Here is a 13804-nt window from a genome sequence, read left to right as displayed (position 1 = left end):
AAGTCCTACGTAGGAGATACTATGTCCTACGTAGGAGATACTAAGTCCTACGTAGGAGATACTATGTCCTACGTAGGAGATAGTAAGTCCTACGTAGGAGATACTAAGTCCTACGTAGGAGATACTATGTCCTACGTAGGAGATAGTAAGTCCTACGTAGGAGATACTATGTCCTACGTAGGAGATACTAAGTCCTACGTAGGAGATAGTAAGTCGTACGTAAGACAAATTTAAATCTCTCTGCTGGCACCAGGACGCTTCCATAGAAAATATACATTTATGATGAAAGAAAATAAATCAAATTTACTATGAAAATATTGGCGGGAAATATTTTTTCGTCTACCGCCGATCAAATTTAATTGGTACTTTCAATTTTGAAACAAGATGGTGGCACGTCAAATATAAACATTTGATGTCAAAAAAAATGAAGCGTCATTTCGTGGATAATAATGGATTGTAAATCATTTTAACCTTTCAGAATTGAAGCAAAGGTATTTTTGTTCCATCTAGGCACAAAGTTTACCGGCTTTTATAATGTTTTAGAAATTGAATTTATGCTACACTTCTTTCATACTAAGCGTTTAGACGTCGAAAACACTTAGATGGTAAAAATGTAAAATGTCAGAATATTGAACGTTGAACGTCAAATGACAACTTTTTCACGTCTAATTATTTGGACTAACAGATATATGTATAACCATTTGATTATTACTTACAGTTCGTTAAGGACCCATTTTCTAAAATGCACAAGATTTAGTTTTGGGCGTTTTTCAAAAAGTGTGAATTTTGAAAAGGGATTTTGGAAAAGTATTGGGCGCGAAATTTATCCTCTACTAGTACAGACGCAAAGCGATCTGACCAGAGGGACAGAATGAGATAAAGTCCCCAGAACAGATAGAGAGAAATCGTTTTTAGATACAAGCTTGTCCGGCTAACTTAGCCAAACTCTTTGCGAATATATAGACAGTCCGGTTCTTTAACGCGAAGCCGTCATTCCTGGGAAAAACCAGTACAGGCCTCTTAGTTAGGTTAATAAGATTCAATTGTATTTTGTAGGAGAAAAGTTCTAAAAAAGAAAATACTTTGGTATATCAGTAACACGTCAACATATCATCATTTCGCATTGACTGACGAACATTGTATGACATGTTTACCATGTTTTATCTGAGCTGGAATAGAGTTCAGATATGATCGGATTTAGAAATTATGAAAATAAAAGTCAAGAACGATTTACCTTTTGTTGTATATATTTGAATAAGCATTTGTAAATACAAACTTTGTATTTATTACACAAAATTATGAGTATTAGACACCGATAATGTTAATAAACCCATACTATTGGAACTGACGTATGCACTGATAATGGTATGGTCTTGGAACTGATGTAGGACTGATAATGGTAGCATAACCTATGGTTAGGATTGATAATAGAAACATAACCTATATATATTCTTTAGACTGATATATGTACTTATAATGGTAACATAACCTATGGTATGGATTGATAATAGAATAATAATTACCTACAGTCTTTAAACTGATATCTGGACTGATAATGGTAGCATTATCTCCGGTATCGGAACTGATGTTTGGACTTAAAATGGTAAAATGATCTTTTGTCTGTATTGAGAATGATAATATAAGTCCCATGGTCTTTGGACTGATGAATAGACTGATAATGTGAACATAACATTGGAAATGATGTATGGACTGGTGAAAGTAAATTATTCTACGGTATTAACGAAACAAAATTGCACAAAGATTGACTGCATAAATCACTTCCGACATTTAATGTTAGACGACTATACATTATGGCTACACCAACTATACTGATTAGACTGATGTGCACACATAACAGCAACATCATCTATACTGAAGAGATTGAATTAACGGTAGCACACTACATATAATGGCAAAATTATCTATACTGATAAGACTGATGTAACGGAAGCACATAAATAATGGCAACATTGTTTATACGGATAGGACTAATATAACGGTAGTACACATATAATGGCAACATTGTTTATACGAATAGGACTAATGTAACGGTAGTACACACATAATGGCAACATTGTTTATACGGATAGGACTAATGTAACGGTAGTACACACATAATGGCAACATTGTTTATAGGGATAGGACTAATGTAACGGTAGTACACACATAACGGCAACATTGTTTATACGACTAAGACTAATGTAACGGTAGTACACACATAATGGCTGATAAGACTGATGTAACATGGCAGTGCACGCATAATGCCAACATCATCAATATTCATAGAATTGTGTGATGATAGATCTAATCTATATATATTGAATATAATGTTTGTTCTCCAGAGTTTGCTATTATGTCTGTCTAAACACAATGGCAACACTATGTTTATTCATAAGTTTAGTGTATGTTAATAGACAAAAAATGGCAACATAATCAATAAACGTTAGACATGATCCACACAAAAAAAATCAACATTGTTATTATCTATGAACTGGAGACTATTTGTGTGTTTAAGTGTATTAAGATTGAACTATTTTGCACCGAGTGAATACCAGATGTAATATTGTCAAGAAAGGCATAGAAAATGTAAAATCTTCACAAGTGAAAGATGTTTTAAACATAAATGTAAAGCAAAATCATTGTTATATCTTTTACATTTCTTTTAAATTATTTTCTTAAATTGTACTCGTTTCAACGCTACATTATGACGCGACATTGTTAACATAAAAAGGTTACATGCATCAGTGAGATTTACATATTTCTATTATATTTGAAATAAATGTAACTATACTATATGCTCATGAAAAATCATGCATGATTTTGCCGTTACTGAAGTATAGGTTTTTGACAAGAATTATTGATTATTTGCACTTCTTAATCTTCCGCCTTCAAGTGTAGTTACATTCCAGAGAAAAATACGTTTGATATTTTTCATTGTAAAAATACTATTAGATTTATTTCACACTGACATTTCTACAATCCACTAAAAAACAAGATATACATAGTTGCAAGTCACAAAACAATGGCAATAGCATCAATGATATTAATCAATACATAATTAAATCCATGTAATTGCACAAATACTGGCAGCATCATCAATAAACTGAGATATTAGGTATTCACAAAACAATAACACTCATAGGATTAACATTATGACAATCCATACATAATGGCAGCATTGTCTCTATTCATGAGTTTGATGCGTAGTTATATATGCTACTGTTTATCATCTTGCCATACCTTGTTTTAGATAATAAATTATTTTTGATGTTATGCTCATGAATCTTGTCGGGTTTATTGCATAATAAAACTATTCTATATATTCGTCATGGCACTATTCTTAATAGATGTTTTTAATACAGAATAACATTCATGCAATTGATTTGATTGTAATGGCAACACTATCAACAAACTGAGATATTTGTAATTGACACATGATAACATTCATGATATCAAGGCATAATGGCAACGTTATCCATATTCATGGGTTAGATGTATAGTAATAAACATATATTAATCATTATCAGTAAATAAATATAGAAGTAATTCAAGCATAATAACATTGATAAAATTAAGATGATCATATAGTCCAAACAAAATGGAAACACTATGAATGAGTTTGACGTACAGTTATACACACATAACGGAAATATACTCAAACTTGATGTGATGCTAATCCGAATATAATGGCAACATCTACATGTAGAAGACTGATTTGGTGATAATCCACGAATGACGACGACACTAACTGCTGTCTGGTAGCGGGGGCTTTGCCAATCCACAAACCATGAAGAATATGAAGAGAAACAAAATGAATGAAATTGGAAAAACAAATCTGGAAACAATGTCGACCCTCTTTGCTTTCGTCTTCGCATCCGGAGCAGGCGTCTGAAATAAACATAATAATTCAAAGTGTTGTTTCAGAAACAATTTGTCCCAAGGACATTCGTTATACAATATTGCAAGCATATTAACAAAATAAGAAATATTTGCTTTGGTATATCTGATCAAAATTCTTAAACAAACAGTTCCATAAACGCTAATCAGTTAACTCAACATAGCCTCTATGTTTCTTGAAAATGTTAAATTGCCCTCTAGCTTTTCTAAAGAAAAGCTGGTCGGTAGCTAGGATCTCACAAACCTAATATTCCATACAGTAAATGGTATATCATTTTGAGAAAAAAACTTACTGTTAAACACTCGACAATTTTAGTTTTTCTCGATCGCTCGTCGTCTTTCCCGTTTTTATCCTCCTGAAATAAGTTTAATGTCAGTGTAAAATTTCATCACATAATATCATTATTTTTTGCATGATTTCTTACTGGATTCTTGTGGTTACTCATATTTATATAAAGTATATATATTACATAAAATAAAATGTTCCTAATCAATTCATATTTTTCGTAAAGCGGATTCTTTTGTACCAATCAATTAACTATTCTATGTCATCTCCAGTTTTTTTTTCTCTTACCCGGTCATTAACGTCAGTCATCTCGTATGTTTCACGTTTCTTCTCTTGGGATTTCTTACGTAGCAGAACGTTCACATAGGCGAATTCAAGAAGGGCCGCAAACACAAATAACAAACATACAAACATCCATACGTCTATTGCTTTAACATAAGATACGGGCGGAAGTGACTGACGAATACCGGAACTCTGTGTCGTCATGGTGAGAACACACGTAACACCGAGTGAAACACGTGCTGGTACAGCGTTAGGATCAACCCAGAATGAGACCCAGGAAAGAACGACCAAGAGGACACCTGGTATGAAAACCTGCAAGAAGTAGAAGCCTACTTTCCTAGTCAGCTGTAGCTCTGCTTTCAGGGTTGAAAATGTTCCAGCTAAAATGAATAAAACAAATCATCAATCCTTCCTATAGCTAATAGTTATTTTAAGAAAAAGAACTAGAAATGATACTATGCAACCTCTCTGGACAGCAAGCCCTGCTAAAAAGACTTACGAAAAGAACTATAAGGACTTCTTAGATGATATTCACTATCACAACAGCAGTCTTTAAGTGCCGTGTGGCGGCTGTCAATTGTCTCTCCATACGTAGACTCATTGAAGTTACATTCATAAAGTACATTCAGGTTTCCACTAGGAATCTAGGGGAAATGAGGGACGTTGCACATTTCATTTCCTCTAATGAACAGACTCACTCGAACCGAGTCTGCTATCATATGACTTGGTTGCGTTCTATGCTTCTAAATGAACTTTTCAAACAGTTTTTTTACTCAGAATTATTCCAATGTCGTTGAAGACAGGGTTTTTTTCGTCGGATGCATCGTTGACAGAAGTGACATACTAGACGTACTTACTTTCTTTGAAATACATTACTTCCTCTTATTTCAAACCATAGATAGTTTATTTGGGAGACAGCGATTGTTAAGGTACACGAGTGTAAAGAATTTAACATTTTTAACACATTTCTATGAATACAATAAATAATTTCTTCGATCTGACAATATTCTTACGTTGAATGCCGACGTGATCACGGCGAAGTAATGTACAGTGGGAAAGTATAAGTCTTATTTCAAATGCCTCATATAGTTGTAGGACATCAGTCGGTTAAGATGAATTATGATGAGTGACTTACTTTGAGAATACGGCGAGCTGTAATCTGAGGTTATGATCTCATCTTCATTCAACTCAAACTGTGGCATTTCAAGATTTTCCGCCGAGACCGGGTTGTTGTAATACCAGTCCAAATTGATGTTGTCTTCCGTGTAACCAACTGCAGTAAAGGATATACAGGTTGTATGATGTTATTTTTATGGTTTTAGAACATTTTAGTTCTCCGGATGATACTTTGCACAATCAATCAGGTTCGGGCGGGTATCTAGGTTAACCGCTGAACCTCGCAGAATGTAAGGACTGATCTAGGAATAACTAATGTATGCATTAAAACTCTTTATCTTCACTTTAATCTTATTTTAACGCTTGAATTTGTCCTTTCTACTCGTCTTATATCTTTAAATTTGGCAGAGCGAGATCATTTAATTCTTAAAAAGTTTCAAAGTTTATTTCATATAACTCTCAGTTTGTACAAAAACATGAGACAATACACAATTCATCAAGCTATATTATCTATTGGTATATTTGTTGACATGTATTTTCATTTTAAAAGGCCGTAAATACGTTTAAGGTTCAGTTGTCAATAACAAAAGCCCTTGTTAAGGTGCAGCCCAATATGACCATTGGACATAATCTTCTATTCGACATTTTTCTAGAAAAAAAACATACAAACACAAATCGAACGGATAAATTCTGTACTAAATTTTATTTTCATGTCCTTTGGGATCATGAAGTCCATTTCTTTTCATTATTATATATACATAGTTCATTTTTAAACATGAAATTTGGGCGTACTATATATTTAATATACAGTTTTCTTACAGCTTTGCACAAAAATAGGACATCGCTGACTGTCGAAAGGGTAATACTGTAGCATCATTGTACAGCTGAGTGCCAAAGATAATCTGAAAGGTACAAATAGAGAAAACTATGTATTTCTCAATTAAAGCCACTTATTTCATTGTTTTTTCGTGCAATTACTGTCAAAGTTAATATCGCATGTAAATGTACAGTAAATATGCTTAACTATTTCTTCCGTGTTTGCATCAGTGCCATACATAAATATCTCATGTTACCTCTCGTGAAAGTACTGGAAATCACCTACATTCCTCTAAACACGTGATTTATACTCAATGGCATCGCCTGGAATGCAACTAGTTATAAATAAGTTCATGACCTTCATGGCCGAATGAGTAAAGTCACAAACATCTATATGAGGCCGAAAACTCCCTTTGGATGTAAATTCGTTTATGTGAGAAGCCATCCAGCTGGCATACGGAATGTCAAAGGTTCTACCCTTGCGTCCTTCCGCGATCAAATAATACCCGGGAGAGCACCAAGGGTCTCCCTCAAACATCCAAATCATGACGGTCGGCATATCACCTATAACTGTGTCTGTGTGACGTTAGTCTCAACAAAAAGTCTTGTATTTTACTGATTACTATAAAACGTTGCGTTTAACATCTATTATTTATTGACATTGATATTTCTTATTTAATTTTTTGTTGGGTTTAACGTTGCACCAACACAATTATAGGCAATACGGCGACATTCATTCCAGCTTTGATAGTGGAGGTAGACCACATGTGCCCCTCCGTGCGTTATTTCATCACGAGCGGGTACCTCGGTGGAACCATCGACTACCGTAGGCCAGCTGGATGGCTTCCTCCCATAAAGAATTCAACACCCAGCGTGAGGCTAGAATCGATGAAGGGAAAGATAAAACAAATCCCATTACTACAGAAATAGCAGTTTAACAATCCTCAATGTGTACATGGAATTGCATTAGATATGATAACCATAGAATCGTAAAACAATATGTAAAACGTTAGGCTGATCTTGTACTGAAATATGATTGATATTGTTAGAATTTACAGTTGTTTTTTTCTGTTTGCAGCACGTAACTCGTAATAGGTGTGCTTACAATTTTTATACTGGATGCTTCCTGTAGAGCAGGCGAAAATTTGTCTGTTATACACTACTAAATCTACTAATAAACTCGTCAAATACCTGCCTTTTGTGAGAAGAATTTGTTACTCTGTTATTGTTTTTATATACCTACTTAAAATGATATATAAAATGACATACCTGATGCTGTATATCACAGTACCATTTCTGAAGATATGCATGAGTTTATTCGTTGTTGTTACGGTATGAACAGATGCTCGCTTTTCATTCTCAAAGAAAATATCAGGCTGCCACACATTTCCTATATTCTTAGAGTCCAGTTCGAGCTTGGTTGAGTTACTCTTGTCACTGTAATCAAGCCGTTCATCCCGCCACCACAGGCGCAGATATATGTCAACTGAGTATTCCTAGAGTGAACGTCAGGAACGAAAGGTAATACAGGATTATGTTTAGGGTGAATGGGGAAAATGAAAGGTAAGTAAAGGATATGTCTGGGATAAACGGGGGAAAATGAAAGGTGAGTACAGGATATGCCTAGGGTAAACGGGGGAAAAATTGAAAGATAAATACCGAGTATTCCTAGAGTGAACGTGAAAGACAAAACGCAAATACCAAAATACTAGAATTAACAGATAAAACGAAAGGTAAATACGGAGTATTCCTAGAGAGAAGGTATATGCACAGTATTATTACAGTGAACAGGAAAATAAAAGTTATATTCAATCTGTTTGTGACACTGACTTCTTTAAGGCATGTCTGATAAATATAATTATAAAGAAACGTTTACAATACTAAAATGAAAATCGAGAATATTTAAAGTGTTTCTTTCCTTAATGTTTCAGACTGAATTAAGGAGCTAAATGACCCATTACATAGTGTAAGATCTCTGTAATGAATGCATGTTTTATTATTTTTATGAAATTATGTAATGTCCTTCTTTAATACAGAAGTGTTGACTATTAATGCTGATATCAATATAATTTCTAATTTTACATTTACATTTGACAGATGATACGATATTTTTATAAATTATGAATAGAACAGGTAAATCTAAAAGCAGTGTATAGCTTCCTCATTACCTTATGTCCAGTTTATCTTGGTGATACAAGTATTTCAGTATTATTTAACTTAATGATTGCGCGACCAAGACAAGCAAAGGGATATGATAACAATTTTGTAATGCCTTTCGGCTAAATACATGAATGCCAATAAATGTCTTCTACAAATTTAATACAATAGTTCTTATACTTTTTCATTTCGTAGACAAAGGATGTTTATTATATATTTTCGCGACGAAAATCGGTAGGATCGATTCCCTATTATTCTTTGTTTATAAAACTATGACTGAATACGCTTGCAGAAGAAGTTGTGAAAACAGATTAATTCAGGGAGGGCCTAAATTGTCCACTTGTCATCTTGTAGACCAGTATCATCAGAATTATTTTCTCGAAGTTCAACTGGAAGGAAAAAGTAGGTCACTAGGTCATAGTGGGACTTTAAATTTTCGAACGCGTTCATTACTTGACTAGTATCTGACTAAAAACTTTTGATATATTTTCTAATTCTCGTGATTCCCTTTAAATATTCTAAGTTAAAGCTTCTAATATATTTATGTTTACTTACAAGATAGAAATGTATAGCTTTTACACTTAAAAAAATCTGTATTTTTTGAACAAGGCTTTCGGCTAGGAGTAAATCGCTACACTCAAAGGTTTTACTACGATCTCAAAGATTGTTTCAGCTTTTTGTATGAATGAGCGGGTGTTAACCTCTTGCTCTGCAGATAAAAAGACATCAGATTAATTCGACACACTGTGACAAGGTTCCTTCGCGCAAGGAATGCTGTGCAAAATGCATGAAAACTTTTCGACATATGGGTCATACCTAGCTGTAAGCCTTGATAAAAACTGATTAAGTGTATGACCGTTGATTCTCTTCAAAGACATAATATCTTTTAGTAACCATAAGGAAGACAATCCCCCTTAAACTAACTGTTTTCCAAATTGTATTAATATGACTAAAATAATACAAACCTTTGAAGATTTTCATAAATCGTTTCACGACAAACTTAATATGATAGTGAGATAGTTAAGAAATCACATATATGTTACTGAGCACCAGTAATGTTTATTCAATATTTTATGTATGTGACCCACCTTCTGGTCAGTTGCGTTATCTATCTAATAATAGTTCCTGGTTTGCGCTGATTTATCCACTTTTCATCGACTGTACTGCCCAACTCAAACGTTCATATGATTTTAATAGTAGTTCACTAGAACAACACATTGACAAGCAAAAGGAATTGACCTGATCTCGTAGACGCACAAAGGACGTCAATGAGCAGCGCCGAACAACAAATGCAGAGACTGAACATGTTTCAAAAGTGGCACCGAGATTATAAAACTAATTTTTGAAGCAAACTTGACATTGGTGAATTATGAAGCCGGAAGTGCAAAACGAATACATCAGATGCTGGAGTAACAAGTCTGGCTTTCATAACCGTAAGCTGGGGTCCAGTACTACATATTCACTTACCATTGTAGTTTCACTGATGGAATGCATATCGTGTATTGTGATTTGGATAGTGACATTTGTAGGGTATTCTGAAATAGAATAAAAACTGATATTTTGCTAATTTATACAGCACGTCTCAGCATGCTACAAAAAAATGAAAATTTTCATCTTGTTCAAAGTTTAGCTTACTGAAAAATATTTAATTAAATAATACAAACAATTCATGAATAAAACATTAAAGGTGTATCACTTTACAAGTATAATACACTGTATAAACTCTTCTCGTGGTATTTTCTATCTAGCAAGGTATAAATAATGTTAAAAGCAATTCTTTCAGTAGTGACTGGAAACAGTCAATATAAGAAACAGCATTATTACAAACATTCTATAGGACAGACTTTGTCAACATACTGAAAACAGTAGCCGTATTTATTAGTAAAGATAATCATCTTTACACAAATATTAACTTTGTTTTGTACTATTTTCTTACCTTCGTCAAAGTCAGGTACAACATTTGGGTCATATCTAGATGGATCGAGCAAATAGGAAGTAATCTGACGCCTGAAATCATTAAAATTAAAACTCAGTATGAGAATAAACAAAAACGTTAAGACACTTGAAATAGTATATTATCAGCGATCTTTACCATTTACAGCGACTATAAAACAAATGCAAACAGAAAGTTATGTTAAGAGTTCTTTAAAGATTAAACACTATGACTTTCTTTCTATGCCATTTAAGTAAACTTTAAACCATACCTTGTTAAATTCTGTCCATTGATGCCTATAATGAAATATAGACATGCAAGTACTGTTAAATACATAATTGATAAATCCCTCTCCATGATAATCACGTACGTGAGTCTTACTCGATCCCGCTTAGCTTACCCAACATCTGAAATTATAAACACACGTTTCAAGGGAGTAATCGAAAGTGTTTTATCACTTTCTGCAGCGGCGTCGATGTAGAATAGTTGTGCTTTTATTTAAGAAAATTTGATAACATTAACTTCCTTAATGTTTTATCGTGTCACAGTGTTTGCACCGTATGATTTTTTTACTTCCTGTTTGTTATACAATAAACGTAAAACCCGTACAACCATGACATAACATCTGTGTTTTAATAAAAAAAAACACACTGGTCCTATGCCGCTTCAGTTAAGCGTTTGCATATTCAATTTTATTTCTCAATGTTTTAATCTAGCCTAGAACATTTTTTATTAATGATATTTTTTGCAATGACGAGTTACTTCATAAGGTTGTTACTTAAATTTTCAAATATAGATAAACTTTTTTTCTGAAAATAATATTTTCTTTACGTTCAGGTAAGTAAATAGTTCTCTTCTTAGCCAGTTTGGTACATAGTGATATCAAGAAAATGTGCACAGTTTTAGCAGAAAAGTAGCCACATACATTTAGAAGAATACGTATATTTTTGTACGGTATTTAGAAATAGCTGGTAGAGTAAGCTTTCTTTACTCATTTGGCACAGGGTCTGAATAAAAAAAAATTAAAAGTTAATGAGTACTGGTTTTAGAATAATACATGCATATCTCAAAGAGCAACGCTAGATGTAATATGCAGCTTGTTAAATTAATTTATATGCCAGTTTGCAGAATATAAAAGCTTGATATCCGACAGAAATCGTCTTGACTATTTTATGTGTAATCATCGTTTAACAGGTACACTACGCAAAAATGAAATTTTAAGTTAAAATGAAGAAATAATTTGAAAATTTTGTAACAGCAACGCTTTTCATAGTTAAAATAGTCATAATGGCTTTTATCATGTCCAATATGTAATAGTAAAGACATATCAAATAATCAAATCTGACAAAAGTCTACATATCTAATCAACGTTTCACGGAGTTCAAGCATGCAGTGTCTTAATATCAGTCCAAATATTTTGTAAGATCAGAAAACATGCCGTTACTCTTTAATGGGATCAGTTGAGAGATGCCACATCATCAACTTGTCTTGACATTTTAGACAAAGATATATTTGAAATAACAAAATCATTTGACTTTAAGAAACACAACGATAATAGGTAAATTACCAAGAAATACACGGATAATTATTATTGATATTATACCAGCGTCCTTTTCATGATAAACACGTTCAAAGGCGCTTTACATACAGCAAACGCAGCCACACAGGGCGCGAAATTCATCCTCTACTAGTACAGACACAGAGCGATCTGACCGAGGGACAGAGTGAGATAAAGCCCCTAGAACAGACAGAGAGAACGTTTTAAATACAGACGGCTAACTTAGCCTAGCTCTTTGCGAATATACAGTCTGGTTCTTTAACGTGCCCGGTGTATAGCACCGATACACGCGAAACCGTCTTTCCAGGGAAGAACCAGTACAGACCTCTAGTTAGGTGGGAGACACTCAAGAGCATCTCAGAAATTTCCAGTGCCTGGAGCGGGATTCGAACCCCGGACCTCTGGATTGACAGTCAAGCGTGTTACCACTAGAGTGTTACCACTAGACCACCGGCCCACCTAAGATAAGAACTGGGTAGCAATGAAAGAGTGACGAAAGTGCATCAAGCATCAACATAGACAGTTTTATACATGAAAGAAGTTGGGTATTCAGCGAAATTTATACAATAAAATCAACACTTCTTTATACGTTTCATGAGATTTAGATCAGTTTGGTCGAGAAACAGTTTCAGGTTTTGCAACTATTTACTACTGAGTGCGTATCCAGTACTTTCGCTTTCAATTTATTATTAAAATCACTAATATGTGTATATTGTTTTCTTTGAAATTAGCATTATTATATTATTTGTTATCATGTGTGATTTCAATATGAGAAACCAAATGTTAAATGAAAATAAACCAACTGTGGCACCTTATTGCAGTGACATATCAAGCTTACCTGTAAATATCATCTTATGCTTTAAACATTGAATGTAGTAGCAACATTACAAAGATGCGGTAATAAAAAGTTGCTTCACCAGACATTGTGCCAGATAACAGATATACAAGAAATATAAATATCCACGTTTTAGTTAGTTATATGTTTTTTGTCCGTCCTCACATAGAATGTCGAAGACTAATTAGTGCCAACTTGTGCTGAAACAGCGAGAATATAAATATTCACAAATAACATCACTGATATGTTTGTGCAATGTTGACTTGGTGATTATATTACATTTTTAGAAGATTTCTAACTCTAGTATATTCATACAAGAAGACATACTGCATTGTTTGTTGTTATATGTATTCAGCAATAACTGCATGGATTTTCATGCTTTATTAGCTACATTGAACGTTTGATGATGTGATATAATGGATCACAAGTAACCTCTGATACAGTTAAAGAATATAATTGTCGTCATAAAAATTTCCATTTCGAAAATAAACAGGGCGAATGTAGAAAACTCGTAAGATAAATAAAGTGGCTCATACGAATTAAACGGCTATAAAGGAAGTTCTGTTTGTTTTTTATAAAGCATTGAATACTAGTCTTGCAACATAAAACACATTCAGTCTTTATATTTGCAGTTCGGATTATCATAGTAAATGCTTACAATAATGATTAGAACATGACTTAAGTTATTAGTAACAATAACTATCCAAGTTAATGCACATGGATGAATTCTTATCTTGGTTTCTGTATATAAAAGTCTGTATCTGCTATTTGTCTAAAACAAATTTGTTGTCGGTACAAAATTAGAACTATTTCTTGTAGAAAGTTTTCAATTTCAAGAAGCGTGAAAATATTTCGCACACGGATCTAAGATATTTATCACATCTATTGCGTAACTGTAGGACTGAAAGTATTCACTAAATTTTT

General features: G+C 33.5%; 1 protein-coding gene across 2 annotated transcripts in view; it reads right to left on the bottom strand.

The window, feature by feature from the left end:
• Positions 1-1229: 1229 nt before the first annotated feature.
• Positions 1230-13804, bottom strand: part of LOC123557145 (glycine receptor subunit alpha-2-like) — a 31849-nt gene continuing 19274 nt past the window's right edge. For both annotated transcript variants that reach the window (XM_053543423.1, XM_045348435.2), the window contains exons 2-10: positions 10759-10894; positions 10491-10561; positions 10022-10089; positions 7667-7893; positions 6401-6483; positions 5601-5738; positions 4472-4845; positions 4191-4253; positions 1230-3888 (exon numbers count right to left, since the gene is read on the bottom strand). In XM_053543423.1, the coding sequence (XP_053399398.1) occupies positions 3745-3888; positions 4191-4253; positions 4472-4845; positions 5601-5738; positions 6401-6483; positions 7667-7893; positions 10022-10089; positions 10491-10561; positions 10759-10844 (1254 nt within the window). In that variant the 5' untranslated portion in view covers positions 10845-10894 and the 3' untranslated portion in view covers positions 1230-3744. The remainder of the gene's footprint in view (positions 3889-4190; positions 4254-4471; positions 4846-5600; positions 5739-6400; positions 6484-7666; positions 7894-10021; positions 10090-10490; positions 10562-10758; positions 10895-13804) is intronic.

The sequence above is a fragment of the Mercenaria mercenaria genome, chromosome 5 (genome assembly GCF_021730395.1).
Source record: "Mercenaria mercenaria strain notata chromosome 5, MADL_Memer_1, whole genome shotgun sequence".
Classification (NCBI taxonomy): Eukaryota; Metazoa; Mollusca; class Bivalvia; order Venerida; family Veneridae; genus Mercenaria; species Mercenaria mercenaria.
This window is presented reverse-complemented; position numbering and strand designations above follow the sequence as displayed.